Source organism: Chrysemys picta, chromosome 18 (genome assembly GCF_011386835.1).
Source record: "Chrysemys picta bellii isolate R12L10 chromosome 18, ASM1138683v2, whole genome shotgun sequence".
NCBI lineage: Eukaryota > Metazoa > Chordata > Testudines > Emydidae > Chrysemys > Chrysemys picta.
Window position 1 is genome coordinate 5,818,770 of NC_088808.1, and position 15,688 is coordinate 5,834,457.

Sequence of the window (15,688 nt, forward strand, 5' to 3'; positions counted from 1 at the left end):
AGAGAGAGAGGAAATGAAAGCAACTGACAGATCCAGCAGAGCTAAATTTAACCTTCGTCAAAACCAGGGCCAGTGTCTTGGTTTTCCACTCAGCAACTTCCATATTGGGGCATTCAAAGGTGCTTCCGGTAGCTGGGGTTCTGTTAACTCTTTGCTGGCCTATGCTGAGTCATTCCTCTCCCACGAAGTGGCTGGGTTTACAAGAACCCAGCATCACAAAGGACACCTTTGCCTGGGGAGAGACAGTTAATAAAGGACAGATACCCACTGGGGCTCTGAGCTCGCCAAACTCAACTTGTGACCTAAGCGGGATTTGAACCCGTCACCTTGGCACTCAAGAGGAGCACACTAGTCACATTCATCTACGTCCATCCCCAGTGAGGCCAACTGCTGATCTTATAGGATGGAGCCTTCGCTGTTGAGCCACTGGGTACAGCAGGAAAGAGCTTTATGGAGCCCCATTTGCCAGTGCTTGGTGATGGCCTTTCCCATCAGACGTTGGCAGAACAGGCACCACCAGGTAGATGGGATGGCATCCCAACACCGTCTGCTGCCCCCGGGCCAGCCCCCCAGCCTCTCACAGTTGCACAGATGTGTTTTAAGCTGGAGTTCTGCTCCCCCAATTGTGTACCTGTCGGGGGCACACAGACCATCTAATGGCTGCCCCCATCTCCGCCTGCCCTGGAGATCAGAGCAGATTAAGTGCCTAGATACCCAGTGTGGGTCACTTAGAGAGAAATCAGGCACCTGTCTCTCAGCCCATGCAGACCCAAATGTGGGGTGCAGCGTGAGACCCCAAATGGGGGATGCACAAACATTATTTGGGCAGAAAACTTAAAAATGCCGCGGGATTCCTTCCAGCAGGGTAACCAGCCCTCTGTGACCTCCCTGGCAGGACTAAAGTCAAGCAAACTGGCATGGAGAGCCAGACTTTTAAACAGGAATGGTAATTAACCATGCAACATGGGACATTCTCCTTGAAATGAAGCCTGACCGTCTAGCTCAGAGTTACACTGCTGTTCGGGTCAATGCGGGTGTCACGGGGCGACAGTCTGGGCCCTGGAGGTTTCGTAGGTGTCCCATCTGGCCTTACGAATGATGAATTCCTCACTTCTGACGTGAACAATGGTCAATAACTGATGAGAAGGGGCACCAAACTGATGCAGGACACTGGGAATTTGGGGATTAAACGTGAGTGATGTCCCTAGACAAGAGGGACATTTGAGCGACAGGCTTGCATCCCTAACCCCACATATCCACACTCCCGAGCTGACCCCCACCAGGCTATGGGGGGCTGCCATGGGTGGCAGGTTGACACTTGAGGTTCTTCAGAACGGAGCTGTCTAAGCACTTATACTGTGATCACCACCAGAGCACCTCAGCACCGAATAAAACCATCACCACCAGCCAGCGGTGCTGGAACAATTTGTACAGTGGGGGTGCTGAGAGCCATCGAACCAAACTGTAAACCCTGCGTATGATGGAAACCAATTCAAGCCAGGGGGTGCGGCAGCACCCCTAGTTCCAGCACCTATACCACCGCCACTGAGAGGCTCACACGTAATCTAGTTTCCTCTCTCCACCCTGAAGTCTGTCCCCTCCACCTTCACCGTCCTCCCCGTCAGCAGGGTCTTTGCTGCAGCTCAGCTGAAGACAGGAGATTTCCTCTTCCCTCTGGAAGGGGCAAAAGCTCTGATCAGTCTCAGCTCCAACAGAAGGGAGCTCTGAGGAAGCTCTGGTCAGATCCTCACCCCTCACCAGGCCTTTGTGTCACTCCGGGGCACGGTGACAATGGGAGGCCTTTCAGTTTGACGTTTAATGTTTCAGACACTAAGACCCAGGGCATTGTTTAACTCTGGACAAGCTCCACGTCTCGGTCCAGGCCCAAGGTTGGACGCGGGCCCATACCACACAGCAAACTCACAGCTGAGGGGCATGGAGAATGAACTGGCATGGAGGAGACATGCATTGCTGCTGTCCACACTTCACCTGCTCTGCACCTCCTGGGGTGCTGCGCCTTTCCCAGGGCTAAGTCCACACGTACACAAGCTCTTCTACCAGTTTGCCCTGAATGCTCCGTCAGCTGGCGGGAGAAAGTGTTATGCCTCCAGTGGAAATACGAAGACAGAATTCAAATCAAGTTAAGCCCTGACCTAGTTTTTCTTTAATAAGCCGCTTTCTGCTGCAACATTGTCCCTTTGATTCCCTGTGTGTGTCAGCGGGCCCAGCTCTGAGGCCAGTTCACAAACACATCAGCTGAAAGATTTCCCTCCCCCACCTTCCTCTCTTGCACCACGGTTTAACCATGCCTACGCTGATGCTGAGGTCCCATAGAACAGGACCACGATGCACCCACACACCTTTCCAGGGTAGCTTGCTTGGAGTTGGGGGCTGGGTACTTTTCAATAGCCTAGCAACGCTCGTGACTTCCCGACCACATTGGGGTGAGACCATCGTAGGGGGCCCAGCCCACCAAGATCTCACTGCGGGTGGTGCAGACACCTTGGGTGGCTGTTGTGCGTACACAGGGCCTTAATGTGCTGACGCTCTGCTTCCAGCGATGCTGCGCCGAGTCCCCAGTAGGGCATCGAGCAGGAGACGGCAGCGCAAGGCCAACAGGAGGGGATGGGTGGAGAGTCGCTCTCAGGAGGTGTCTGCAGGGGGCCAAGGAGCCAGCGACAACAAAGGCCAGCCAGGGTACTGTTCTACCAGGGCTTGAACTGTCCAATGCCTGCATTCGAGGTCACTCGCAAAGGGGAAATGGGGTGAGGAAGAGCGGGAGTCAGGGTGAAACGTGAGCGGGGGGAGAACGCTGGGCATGGGGCCGGGTCAGCCCCTGACACAATCCCTGAGCTCTGCCCAACTCGCACCCGGATGACAATGGCCCCCGTAGGCCTCACACCACTGGGGAATAGGTGGGGCAGGGGAATGCCTTGGCCATGCCCTCTCCTGCCCCCTGCACCAGGGGGACTCCAAGAGCAGTGTTCTCAGTCCCGACTAGGTTGCCAACTGTCTAACCACACAAACCCAAACACCATTTATCACTTAGGAGCCCTCGTCACAGCCCAGGACCCCACCGTGCTGGGTGCTGTACATATATATTGGGAGTCCATCGCTGACGATAGTGTCGCAATTCTCATGTACGGCTACGTGTAGGACTCCACAGTCCGCACCCTGAAGCACAGGGTCGGCCGCACCGAGGGCGCGGGAAGTTTGTACCTATCATGTTTGATGATGCAGCTCTGTGGCGCCTTTCACGGGCAGCCTGGACACGATTTCATCGATCCCCTCAAACTTGTCACACGCTGATCTCGTCAGACAGCCAGCGAGTCCTGTTCTGAGCCATTTGTTCTGGTTCTTTAGGATTGACGCCAGCCTTCTGGAGACTCCTCTTCAGATGATCTTCGAAGCGCTTACACAGATGACTCTTCTTTCCTTTGTCCTGACTCAGCTCCCCATACAAGATCTGTTTTGGGAGACGGCGTCTTCCATTCTGAGGACATGCCTGGTCCACCTAAGTTGTGCTCTCAGTAACATTGGTTGTGTTTGCGCTCTCAAGGACCTTAATATCGGTCACTCTGTCCTGCCAGCGAATGCTCATTATTGAGGGGAGGGAGCGCAGGTGAAATTGCTCACTCTGTTTAATGGGACGTCAATAAAGAGTCCACATCTCAGATCCATACAGGAGAGATGTTAGAACCACTGCACTGTAGATCTTCAGTTTGGTGGAGAGACGGATGTTGTGTTGGTTAAGAACTTTTGTTTGAAGTTGGCCAAGGACCTGGCTGTCTTTACGAATTCTGGAGATTTCCCGATCAAGGGAACCATCACTTGAGATGGTGCTGCCCAAATACTTGAACCAAATACTTGAATGATACACATTTTTCAGCTGTGTGCCTTGGATGAAGATGACTGGCGCTGTGGCATTGGAATGAGGTGCTGGTTGGAACAAGACCTCGGGCTTCCCGCGGCCGATGGTGAAGTCAAAGAGCTGGGAGGCTTCAGAAAATCTATCAGCGATGACCTGAAGGTCGTCTTGTCTATGGGTCATCACGGCACAGTCATCTGCAAAAAGTGCCTCAACAAGAAGCCTCTCCAGTGTCTTGGTCTGAGCGCTGAGTCTTTGAAGATCAAAGAGGGAGCAAGGCAGTCCCTGCTCCAAAGAGCTGACAGTCATTCCAATGCAGATTCATGCTTTGCCCTGCCCTGCCAGTCTTATTAAGGACTCACTTGAGCCAGACACTAGTTCTTTTTCATTGAAATTCACCAGATGTTTTTTGTGAAGGACTCTGCTTTGGGGCTCACTCCCCCTTTGGTCTGCCAGGACCTGGGGCTGTTAACCGCCCAGGGACCCATCTGTTCTCATGGAGATGTGAGGACCAGGAAGAGTGATGGGGTGGGGATATGGTAGGTATGTGGATAGGCTATTGTGACTGATGGGTTCTGGCTGTGGGAGGGATCAGTTCTATTGTTCAAGGGAAGTTTCGTAATGGCCAGGTGTTTAGAGGAGCACAAAGCCCCCCCCACAGCTGAGATCAGATTTCCAAAAGAGCTCAGAGCGCTTGGTGCAGGTTGGGTGCTGCTGAGCCCTGGGAAATCCCTCCCTAAGGCTGTGTCCACACTTGCAGAGTTTTGGGGCTGTCTGTTTCACCAGTGATAGTGAACCGGTGAAAAAAAAAGCACTGGTTTGTGTTCTCACTTACTTCCACAGGCATCAGAGACTGTTCACGTGTGCAGCACTTCCATCCCCGATGAGAGCAGCGCACGGAGGGCAGCTATCCCACAGTGCAGCTCTCTCCATTTTGACGATAGGTCTTGTGGGAAGGGGGTGGGTGATCACGGGGCATCCTGGGTCCCTGCACAGCCCCCTCTCCCCAAACACTGATCAGCTCCCGTGGCTCAGCATTGCTCCAAGCAGGGGATCGTTTGCTCCCTGGAGCAGGTATTGTCACCTGGCCAGATGATAAGTGAGCACTTGCCAAGAAAACAGGAAGGGGAGTTTCAAAGTTCCCGGGGCTTTGCAGGGGAGGGGTGGGCGCCTGTTTACCTGGCTGCTGGCCAGAGTGGTCACTGTGGGATATCCTGCGGAGGCTAAACACTCTGTAAACAGGAAGAACGTGTCTTCACTTGCACATCACTGCAAAAGCATCACCGGTAAGAGCTGTACGTCTCTCGGGGGAGTGGTTTTCTGAGTTTCTGAGTTTCACCGCAAAAAGTCATTGGCAAGTGTCGACGCTTCCACGGTTTTTGCGCAAAAAAGGGACTTTTTCCGCTTGAAATGGCAAGTGTAGGCATGCCCGAAGTCCGTCCTGGCTTTTTCATTTTGTCTGAGCTACTGTTCGTTTGAATTAGCATAAAGCAACTGGATCTGGGATGACTGCTTACCACTGCCATTAATTAGGAATGTCTAATTACAGCGCGCCTTCAAAAGAGTGCAGAAAGTTTAACTTGCCATTTGCAACAGTGCAGGATTAAGAGTGAGCCTTGTGGAAAAGAAACTCTATTCGAACGCCTACATGGCTACTGAGGGTGCGTCTACACTGCAATTAGACAGCCGCGGCTGGCCTGTGCCCGCTGACTGGGGCTAAGAGGGTTAATTGCAGCCTAGACGTTTGAGTCCAGGAACCAGCCTGAGCCTGAACTTCTACACTGCAATTAAACAGCCCCTTAGCCTGGCCCCTTAGCCTGAGTCAGCCGGCACGGGCCAGCTGCAGGCTTTTAATTGCAAGTGTAGACATACCCTGATTCTCAGCATGGCTCCCTTGTGTTATTCCACCAGATGTTTCTGTGGTTGCCCCCAAAAGCATGGAAAATTATAACTGGAACTTACTGGCCACCCCGATCTCCGGGATTGTATGTTATAGCCCTGCCTGCCTCCTTTCCTCTGATTGTGTCTTCTTAGATTGTAAACTGTTTGGGGCAGGAGCCGTGTGTATGTACAGCACCTAGCACAATGGCACCCTGATTCTGATCAGCATCTGTGGTATTACCATAACAACAATAGCTTTCCATGATGTCAAAGAGCAGAGATCTGTCTAGCCACTGAACACCAGCCTCAGTTGTTCTTTAGCAATGACAGGATGGGACACTCCTTTTCTGACTCGTCCCTTAATTTATTGCTGCCTTACTCTGCACATGCACATACCCAGCACAGGTGCAGGGGTAGCATCTGCTACTCGGACTGTCAAGCAGCCCTGTGCTGCAAATGCATCACTGACAATCTCCCACACACGCCTTTCACTTTGTATCAAGGTTGCCTGACTGCAAGGCAAGTCATAAAAGGCAAGGAGATAAGCAGCTCCCCCCATTTGATACCCAATCTATGCTCCAATCGTCAGTTCCCCTTTCACAACCTCAGCTATCTCCCTCCTGCCATTTGCAGCCCACATACCTCCACCCCCACCCTAAGCAACCCACAGTCCGGCCTCTGCCCTGCTGCCAGCCCCTTGTAAATGACAATGTTACAATGCCCTCCATCGACAACACTCTGCCAGATGAAGGTGCTACATAAGGACAATCTCAAAGCACTCTCACAGAGCACCAGTACCTCCACTACACTGTGGGAAACTGAGGCACAGAGTGGGGCAGTGTCTTTATTCAAAGCCACATGCTGGCAGCATAGGGGCATCCTGCCTCCCAGTGCTGTATTCTAACCACTAGACCACACTCCCACCCACAAATGTAAGCTGTAGACTGAGGGTATGGCTGTGTCTACCCTTAAAACACTATGATGGCACAGGAGGGGTTCGGCCGTCAGCACAGGAATCCACCTCCCGGAGGGGCAGTAGCTAGCTCGATAGGAGAATTCTCCCATCGACCAAGCGCTGTGTACATGGGGAGTTCGGTCAGTTGAACTGCATCGCTCAAGGGTGTGAAAAATGCACCTCTCGGAGCGACGTCGCTGTGCCAATGTAGGATCCCAGTATAGACCAGCCCTGGGGCTATGCACACACAGCACTGGATACTCAACCACAGCAAGGTTTCTGCATGACACACGGGACATTTCAGAGCTTCTTCTCCTGTGTCACTTAGCAGCCTCCTGGACTAGCCCAGCTCAGCTGTCCCAGTGGAGACATCAGCCTTCGCCAACTGGCTGCCAGCTTCCCTTCCCCTCCCCAAAGGGCAGGTAGAAGGCACCAGGCAGCAGCTGGAGGGTGCAGACAGGAACAGATTTCCTTGGAGGAAGGGGCTCAACCCTTGCTTCTCCCCATCACTGACCCAGTGCCGCATTTGGGCACAGCTCTCCTTAGCACCACGCCAGCGCGTCACGGAGCAGCAGTGAGGAAAACCCGGAGAGCGGCAGGGCCTGTTGTTGCAGCTTCTCTCACTAACCGCTCTGGAGAGGTGGCAGATGCTGCGCTAACATGGGCACGGAAGGAACCACAATTTCTGTGGGCAGGACCCAAGCACCGCTCCTGGGAAAGGGCAGCAGGGGTTCAGAGCGCTGAGGTTTGGGGAGCACGGCCGATTCCCACTGCAGTGTGGTGATGGGGGAGGCTGAGGGACACAGCCCCCGAGGCGTGGTCAAGGAGCTGAAGAAGCTAGTGGACGCACTGCAGCCTCTGAAGCAGCCGGTAACATGCAGGGTGAACTCTCAAGGCAAAGGGAAAACGCTGCTTGACGCAGAGGCCAGGAAACGGAGGCCAGCGTCCGCGCGGATGGCTTGATATTGTCACTGCAGACACAGGACCCAGAGAACAGCACGTTTCCCAGCGCCAGCCAGGCCTGGCTGCTCGAAAAGGAACAGATGTGGAGGATTTCAACAGGTTAGGCTGAGTTTCCCGGCATTCTCGCTATCTCTTAGTGCTTCCCTGGCCGGCAGCCAGAGCATTGGCTGAGCAAGGTAAGCTGAACATTGGCACTGCCTGCCGGATTGCCGCAAAGTTCAGCTCTGGGCTCCCTGCCACATGCAGCTCTCTTCCCCACCCCACCCCCCAACGTTGCCCAAAGTGGAGTTGGGATGATGAGACACATGGGCCCTCGTGCCAAATGCTGGGCCCAATCCTGCACCTTCGCCTCCCAGGGGCGCAGGATCCAGCCAGGCAGCGAGAGCAAGGGCAGAGCCGTTTCCCCAGGCTGATCCTCTCTCGGGCTCTTCCACTTCTCGGCATAACTCAGCCCTAGCACAGGGAGCCACCCTCCCATCCCAGAGCGTGGCTCCCACGCCTCCTCACCTCCACTGATGGAGACCCTGCCTCTTGGCCAGCAAGAGCCGCCCCCCCACCCTGCTAGAGTCCCCTCTGGAAATCCATGCATGCCCCTCCCTGCTCCTTGATCACGGGGTCACTCCACGAGCGAAGAGAGAACTAGCTAGACTGGTTTTGTATAAGGCTGCTTGGAGAGACCTACAGAATTCTAGTGGAGAAAAAATTTAAAAAGGAGATGGCCTGGGGCAATTAGACCTCAGTTCTTCTAGGTAACGGGCAGCCATCACCCACCCAAGAGAATCCAGGATCCTCATTGGATCAGGCCCTTGGATAGGGAAATAAACCCACTTTGGGGTATTTTTAGGGTTACTATTTGTAGCAGCTGAATTCCAAGCAAAATTTCAGGCTGGAAGGCAACAGAACTGCACGTTTATGTAATTCCCGTTGGACCTGCACTTTAATCCCATAACTGCTGAGAACTCTCCCAATCTGCTGGTAAATTCAACTGGGCCGACACTAACAAGGGCCCAGCAGTAACGGGCAAAGGCAGCGACACACAGAACGTCCGGCCTGGAGACTGGAGCCAGGCTGATGGCTCAGGTTCACCATTTGCCAACTGCTTCTGCCCGGCAGCTTTAAAGGTTTCAAAAGCCGCCTCGAGGGGGCAGGCTAGAGAGGAGAATCTGCTGGGAAATCACAGTACGCTAGTGTGAGTCAGGCAGTCTCTGGCAGAGAGCCCTGGCCCTGCAGCCACGGAGCTGAGTTGGGGCAGGATTGGTGCTGGTGCGATTCCAGCGAGGATGCTCTTTATCCAGAGGACGGTGCCATGGACTCACTGCGCCCGTCCTGCCCAGGGAGGCAACCGCCAGGTTTTGCAATACGGTTCTCACAGCAAATTATCCCTCTCTGCACCGGTCAGGGAAACTGCTTGATGCCAACTGGCAACAGAGCCCGGGCCTGATGTAGCACTCCTGCCTGAATTCAGCGGGGCAGAGCTCCAGTTTAGAAGGTAGGTTCAGACCCATGCGTGTGGCCTCGTGGAGAAAAGCCTCGACTCACAGTAGCCTCCCCTGCGATAAAAACCCAGTCTCAGCGCCCGGTCAGCCACTCAGGCCTGGGCTGGAGTCTGGGCTCCTTGATGTGGGGGGAATCTCAGATCCCAGGCACCAGCCCAAGCCTGAACATCTACAGTGCAACTTTACAGCTGAGAGCCCCCGTCAGCTGACCTGGGCCAGCCCTGGCTGCAGTGGGTCTTCTATTGCAGTGTAAACGTACCCTTAAGGACTCCACTCTGGTGTCACTCATGCACATGAAACTCCCCTCACAGTCAATGGGAGCTACACCTGAGTAAAGGAGGGTGCAGCTGGGCCTTACTTAGTTAATGCAGCCTGCTACTGTGGCCTCCGGGAGGCAGGGCTCATGCCTTGTAAAACAGGGCGAGCACGTCAGCAGGAATATCCCAGGAGTTACCGCCCACTTTAACAGGCTGGATAATTGCAGGGCTCCAGTTCCCGTATTTACCGTCTTTCCTCTTTGCAGCAGGCCGGCAAGGAGCACTAAGAAACATTTCTTATAGGAACATAATTTTGTTCCATGCGCCTCTGTGTCCACCTGCTGAAGAGAGCCTCCGGCTGGGGGTAGGGGGAGTGGGCAGGTTCTCTTCCAACGTTTCTTCTCCTCTCTAGGGCAGGGAGAACGGGACCATGCTTGTTCACTCCCCTTCCCCCCCACCTTTCCTAGGAAGGGGAGATTAGCGACTGGAAGCGAAGGACAGACCTGGCGGTCAGCATTTGCTGAATGTCACACTTTAAGGCTTCCCTGAGGTGGTGCAAGCCAGGTCAGCTGGGCCCAATTCCCCCCTCGGACCTATCTAACTTCAGTCCTTTCCAACTTACACGGGGGTAAGTGAGATCAGAATCAGGCCCGTTGACTTTGTTAAAGCTCCCAGAATATCCCATACACAGTTTTTATTGCCCAGCTGATTAGCCCTCACAGAAGACTTTGGGAAGGTTTTATCTAGCAGTGAGTCTGATTCAGGGAGTTTCTTCATTTCTTTTCCATCTCCCTAGCCGTGTGTACTTACCTACTACCCTCCTGAGGGCAGGGCTCTCCAGCCGTGGCATCACTCAGCGCTTCTTGTGGGAAAGTAGCAAACACCAGGGGCCCGATCCTGCATTATCTGTGCACTCTGAACTGCTGCCAACTTCACTGAGAGCCGAGTGTGCAAGAAACGCAGGGTCAGGCCCCAAGTAACTGGGGCACTGGGAGGGGAGGGGAATCGTAATCACGACTGCCTTGGGGGAGAGGTGGGAGAAAGCGGGGGGTTAAAACCAACCAATGAATAGTTACGCTCTCTCTGTAACACGCTCCCGTTAGGATACCAGATGGAGACATGAGTTCCAGTCCCCTGCTCTGCGGCACTCTCTGTGGGGATGTCCACACTGCAGCTGGAGGTGGGATTTCCAGCTCAGGTAGACGTACGCGCACTAGCGTGCTAAAAATAGCAGCGCATCTGTGGTTCCGCGAGCTGCAGGCAGGGCGGCCGCCCTGAGCACACAGTGAGGGTCTTGGCTGGGAGTGCACTTGGGGTAGCTAGCCTCTCCTGCTGCCGTGACCGCACTGCTCTGATCGGGTCTACCTGAGCTGGGAATCACATCTCCAGCTGCAGTGTAGACAGAACCTGGCAAAAGTCACGTAGTCGCTCTGGGCCTCAGGTGCCCACCAGTAAAATGGGGGTAAGAGCACTGCCCAGCCACCCCAAGCTGCTCTGAGCATGAAAGCACTGAAGAGCGAGAGCTGCTCAGATAAGTCAGGTAAGTACCTTGGCTAGACACACACTAAGTGCTGGGCACAGTATAAAACCCCAGGCAGATTAGATTTGACGGGTGCCAAGTGGCATGTCTGAGTGATGAGGGGCATCTGCACAAAGGGCGCCACAGAAGCGCTCTGGTTTCCCGGGTGGGCGCCCCATTGCTCTCCGAAAGCGCTGGAGATCCCCCACTGCCCTCTGGAAGAAGACTCAGAGCTGCTGAAAAGATCCATTTCCCCACAGACCAGGCCCAGCGAGCGCAGCACCGTGCCATCTCCCCTGCCAACGTGCATCAACCCCGACCTGGGAGGGCCAGCGCTAGGGGCAGGAGAGAGGATGGCTCGTGCTGATTCAGGAAGTGGCTGCTCCCCAGGGCCAGTTGCAATGGGGGTGTTTGGGACATGGAGACGTGCTCTGAGGAACTGGACTGGGGCCATCAACTCACTTCACCCAGGGGCCTTCAAACCACTGTGGGATCCTTAAGTGTCCAGCAGCCACGCCTAGATTTCAGCCAGGGACCTAGGCCCCAGCCACGCTCCAGCCATAAGCAAGCGGGGGATCCAGTGACAGCACTTCAAAGCCGTAGCAAAGAGGGGACGTTCCAGCGAGGCCCCATCTACACTACGGCTTTGAACAGTGTTGTAGCTGGGTTCTCTGACTCAACTCTGGTTGTGGAGTAATGTTTTCAGAAGCACCCAAGTGACTTAGGAGCCATTTTCAAAAGTAATTTTGGGCCAGATTTTCAAAGCTATTTAGGCACCTCACGACACCGAGAGGAGCTTCTGCAACTCCCACTAGGCACCTATCTGCATCTTTAGGCTCCTGAATTGCTTTGAAAATCTGACCCTTAAGAGTTGACATCTCCCTGAAAGTCAGTGGGAGTTCGGTGTCTGTCTAAGTATCTTTGAGGATAGGACCCTAAGTGCCTAGGTCACTTTTACCAATGAGACGCAGGAGCCTAAGGACTTAGGCTACATCTCTGCTATGAGCTGGGGTGCGATCCCCTGCTCGTGTGCACATGCCCGTGCTAGTGTGCGGAGAGCTAGCGGGAGTATAACTAGCATGGGAGCACACTAGCGGCAGCAGAGGCATGGCATGGCTTAGCCGTGCCCGGTACAAACCTGCCTCAAACCGGGGGGCATGCACGGTGCCAGCAACAGCAGCTACCCTGCTTCTACTCAAGCTCGTGTGAGGATGTGTACACCAGCAGGGAATCAACCCCCAGCTCACAGCCTGGACAGAGCTTGTACAGTCTTGTGGATGAAGGTGAAATGCTCTGTATCCCAGTAACATAGCCCCAGAAACCAAACACCCCTACACGCTTCATCCTTTGGGCAGAGCACCCTGCCTGCTAGGCACAACTGGAGGAGAAAAGAAAGGGGGGCCGGCAGGTATCATAACGCAACAGAGGAACAAAGAGAGTTTATCATCTGTGCCTCCTACTGCCAGTGGATCCTGAATGCGCTTGTTCCATCCAGGGACAGCACAAAGCCTTGACTCTCCGTTTTGTTTTTCTAAAGCCCTGCTTTAATCAGCCTGCCCCAAGGAAAGTGGAGCCCTTCGGAGAACAAGCAAGACCCGGCATAGACCGGATCCTGCATTCCCTGGGCAGGACCAAATTCCCTTTGGCTTTGGGAGGTGCACAAGGAAAGTAGGAGCAGGTCTGAGAAGCAAATACGTGTTCCCCCAGTGACACCAAAACCACAGCAGTGCTCACCCGGAAACTCAAAAGCCACTAACAGTGGGGAAACCTCGGGAACAGTTCCCCAAAGCCCCAGCTACAAAATAAAATATTGATCACTATTAAATCAGTTTGGTAAAGAGCAACGGCCCAGTGAGGAATCAACTGCAGGAAACACAAGTCATTCAAAACTGCATCAAGTACAGTGAATATGGGCCAGGCATAAATCAGCATCTCTTCATTTCGGTGGCATTAGCATGATTTACAGCAGCTGAGAATCTGGCCCATTATGTTTGCACATGTCTGATGGGAGGCTGGAGCGGTAAACACAACCACAATGTTGTCAAAGGGGTAATAATTACTAGGAAATTACTAGTCCTAAAATACACGGCTGGCAATATGCTACCCTTGCCTCTATGGAAGGACTGATCTTACTGATCTCTAACAAATCTTCAGAAAAGGCAACGTATCCGTGAAATCAGTCTTGGGCGGGTCGAAAGTTTTCCAAGAAACCTGCTTTTTGATGGAAAATTGGGGTTTCGACTAATAAACGTTTTCCACAAAAAGGATCTGCTTTCTGTGGAAAATTTAGATTTTTCATTGAAAAACTCAAATACCCCCAAACTCAAAAGATTTTGGCCAAAAAACCAGATGATTTGGGGAGTGGATCAAATTTGGGGAGGGGTCTCAGCTGAAAATGTGCAGGTTTTGAATTTTTGCAGGGAAAACAAAAATCAAATGTTTCTGCAAGAAAAAAAAACCCAGCCCGTTTTTCTTTCAGACGGGGCTGGCTCTGCCCAGGTGCTGGCGACGTCCACAGTTCGCACTGACTTCAGCACAAGAGTGGGCGCCCAACTCGGGAGAAATCAAACTCCTGGAGCGGGGAACTGCGGCTAAACCCGCTGCGGGTTTCTAGTCGTGTATTTTTTGAATGGGAAAATCAAACCATTCGCACGGAAGGGGGCTCGCAGCGACCGCCCCAGGAGCGCCCAGCTCAGCGTCTGCCAGGGAGTTCACTTGGCTGGGGGGACAGGGCAGCTCCTCTGCACCGGGCATCCCTGAGCCAGCAGGTCTGGAGCTGCGGGCGCCCCCGGCTCTGCCCCGGCGGCTCTGTCCCGGCTCCCGGCGCGCCCCGTGTTCTCCGCACTCTGGGTGGCCGGTGGCCCCCGCTCACCTTGAAGCCCGGCGGCTCCCGCAGGTCCTTGGTTTTCAGGCACAGCAGCAGGACGCCCACGATGCCGAGGAAGCAAATCAACAGCAGCACCGCGATCACCTTCCTGGCCATGGTGCTCGGTCCCCGCAGGACTGGAGCCCGCCGGCCTGGGGCTGGAGCTGGGGCCGCGGCATTAGCAGGCGGGGCTTCCCTCCTCCTTCCTGGCGCGCTGCCCGGGGGCTGAGACGGGCCACGAGCCCGGACGCTGCGGGAGGGGGCGCAGGTGATCGGCCCACGGCTCCTCCTCCGGCTCCGGCTGGGACGGGGCGGCTGCGCCGGGCTGTGCGCGCTGCGCCCCGGGGCTGGGGCTGGGGCTTGGCCAGGTGGCGCCCGGGCGCTCCCCGTGATCTCCCCGCGACCCGCTGGGCTTTGCAGGCGGTGCTGGCGCTGCGCTTGGCCCCGGGGCAGCCGGGCTTGGCCTGCAGCTGCTCGCCCCAGTCACAGGCCCCCTGGCTGTGCCTTCGCTGCTACTGGAACCTGCCTTAAGAACAACACCCCTTTGGGGGGAGGCCCACACAGCGCAGGAGCGAGCCCCCAGCCTAGGTGGAGTGATGTGGGGCAGGGGGCTTGTTAGTGCACACAAGTGGCTGTGTAGACAGTGCTTTGAGCTCGGTTTGTGAAACCCAATCGTCCCCCCCATCCTAGCCGCAGCTTCGGAGCGCTGTCTACACAGCTCTTTTCGCTAGCGCAAGCCCCACTCGCCCAGCCTGGACTGGGAGGCTCGCTCCAAAATGCTGTGTAGACAGCCCTTGTTGACAGTGTAGACACAGGGTGGTCACTGACACGTTCCCTGAATACCAGCCATTCCAGTGCTGCCAGGAACGCCGTGGGCCCACCCCTGCCAGCGCGACGTGAGCGCCAAGTCACGGGGGGAGAGCAGCGTGCTCTTTAAAATGGCGTACCCCCATCTGATACCGGACAAAATCACGCCCGGTTTTGTCCCAGTACTGGACGGGGGACGAGCCTCTCAAAAAGACTGCTCAGTTTAATAGCAGATAAGTGGCTTCCCTACAGCGCCACACCCTGTGTGCTTCCTGCCGGAGTTGGCACGCCGTGCGCTGCGTTCTGCCAGGGTACCTCTACACTGGAGCTGGAGGTGTCATTTCCAGCTCAGGTACACGTCCCCATGCTGGTTCTGACCCAGCTAGTTCACTAAAAATAGACACGTAGCCACCGCAGCCAACTGGAGAGGCTAGTAGCCCCCTGAGTACGTGCCTAGGGCCTTGGAGGGGTGCGTACTCGGATGGCGCTGGGACTGCTACACCGCTATATTCAGTGCACTAGCTCGATCAAAGCTAGCGCGTGTATGTCCCCCAAGCTGGGAATGACGTCTCTAGCTCCGGTGACTACTCACCGTCTGATAAATGTGGGGGTGGGGTGAGCCCTGCTGCACCCACTTGATTTAACCGCTTGAGAAGGGATTCTACACCGTCCTGCAGTAATGGACTGGAGTGGGCGACCGTGCCTGCCCAGGGGGCAGCAGGACCACCCCATTCTGAGCATGAGGTCGGTTTCCAGAGGGGTAGGACTGCAGGGATGGGTGGAGCCTTGCTTCAAACTTGACGCTGGGAGAGGAAGACGGGGTGAATCTCTCCAACTGCCTTGTTCTATACACTCCCCCTGAAGCTCTGGGACCGGCTGCTTTCGGAGACAGGACACTGGGCTAGGTGGACCATTGGTCTGACCCAATATGTCTGTGCTTATGTTCTTGAACTGAAACGCTGACGGGCTCAGTGACTCCCACCCCCTTCTTTCACCCCCTGTCCATTTCCTGGGTTCCACTCGCTGCTAAACAGCCCTAGCACTTTAGGTTTTAGAGTAGAGCTGGTCAGTCAATG

At 54.9% G+C, this 15,688-nt stretch overlaps 1 protein-coding gene across 2 annotated transcripts in view; it reads right to left on the bottom strand.

Annotated features, from left to right (window-relative positions):
* ENTPD2 (ectonucleoside triphosphate diphosphohydrolase 2) overlaps positions 1-14,234 on the bottom strand; it is a 46,090-nt gene extending 31,856 nt beyond the window's left edge. Inside the window, exon 1 of one of the 2 annotated variants that reach the window (XR_010593616.1) lies at positions 13,812-14,046. Coding sequence is in view for 1 of the 2 variants with exons in the window: in XM_005291435.5 (XP_005291492.2) it covers positions 13,812-13,922 (111 nt within the window). In the remaining variant the exon portion in view is untranslated. Of the gene's footprint in view, positions 1-13,811 lie in introns of both variants that reach the window. The other variant, XM_005291435.5, reaches the window with a different exon arrangement.
* Between the last annotated feature and the right edge of the window lie 1,454 nt (positions 14,235-15,688).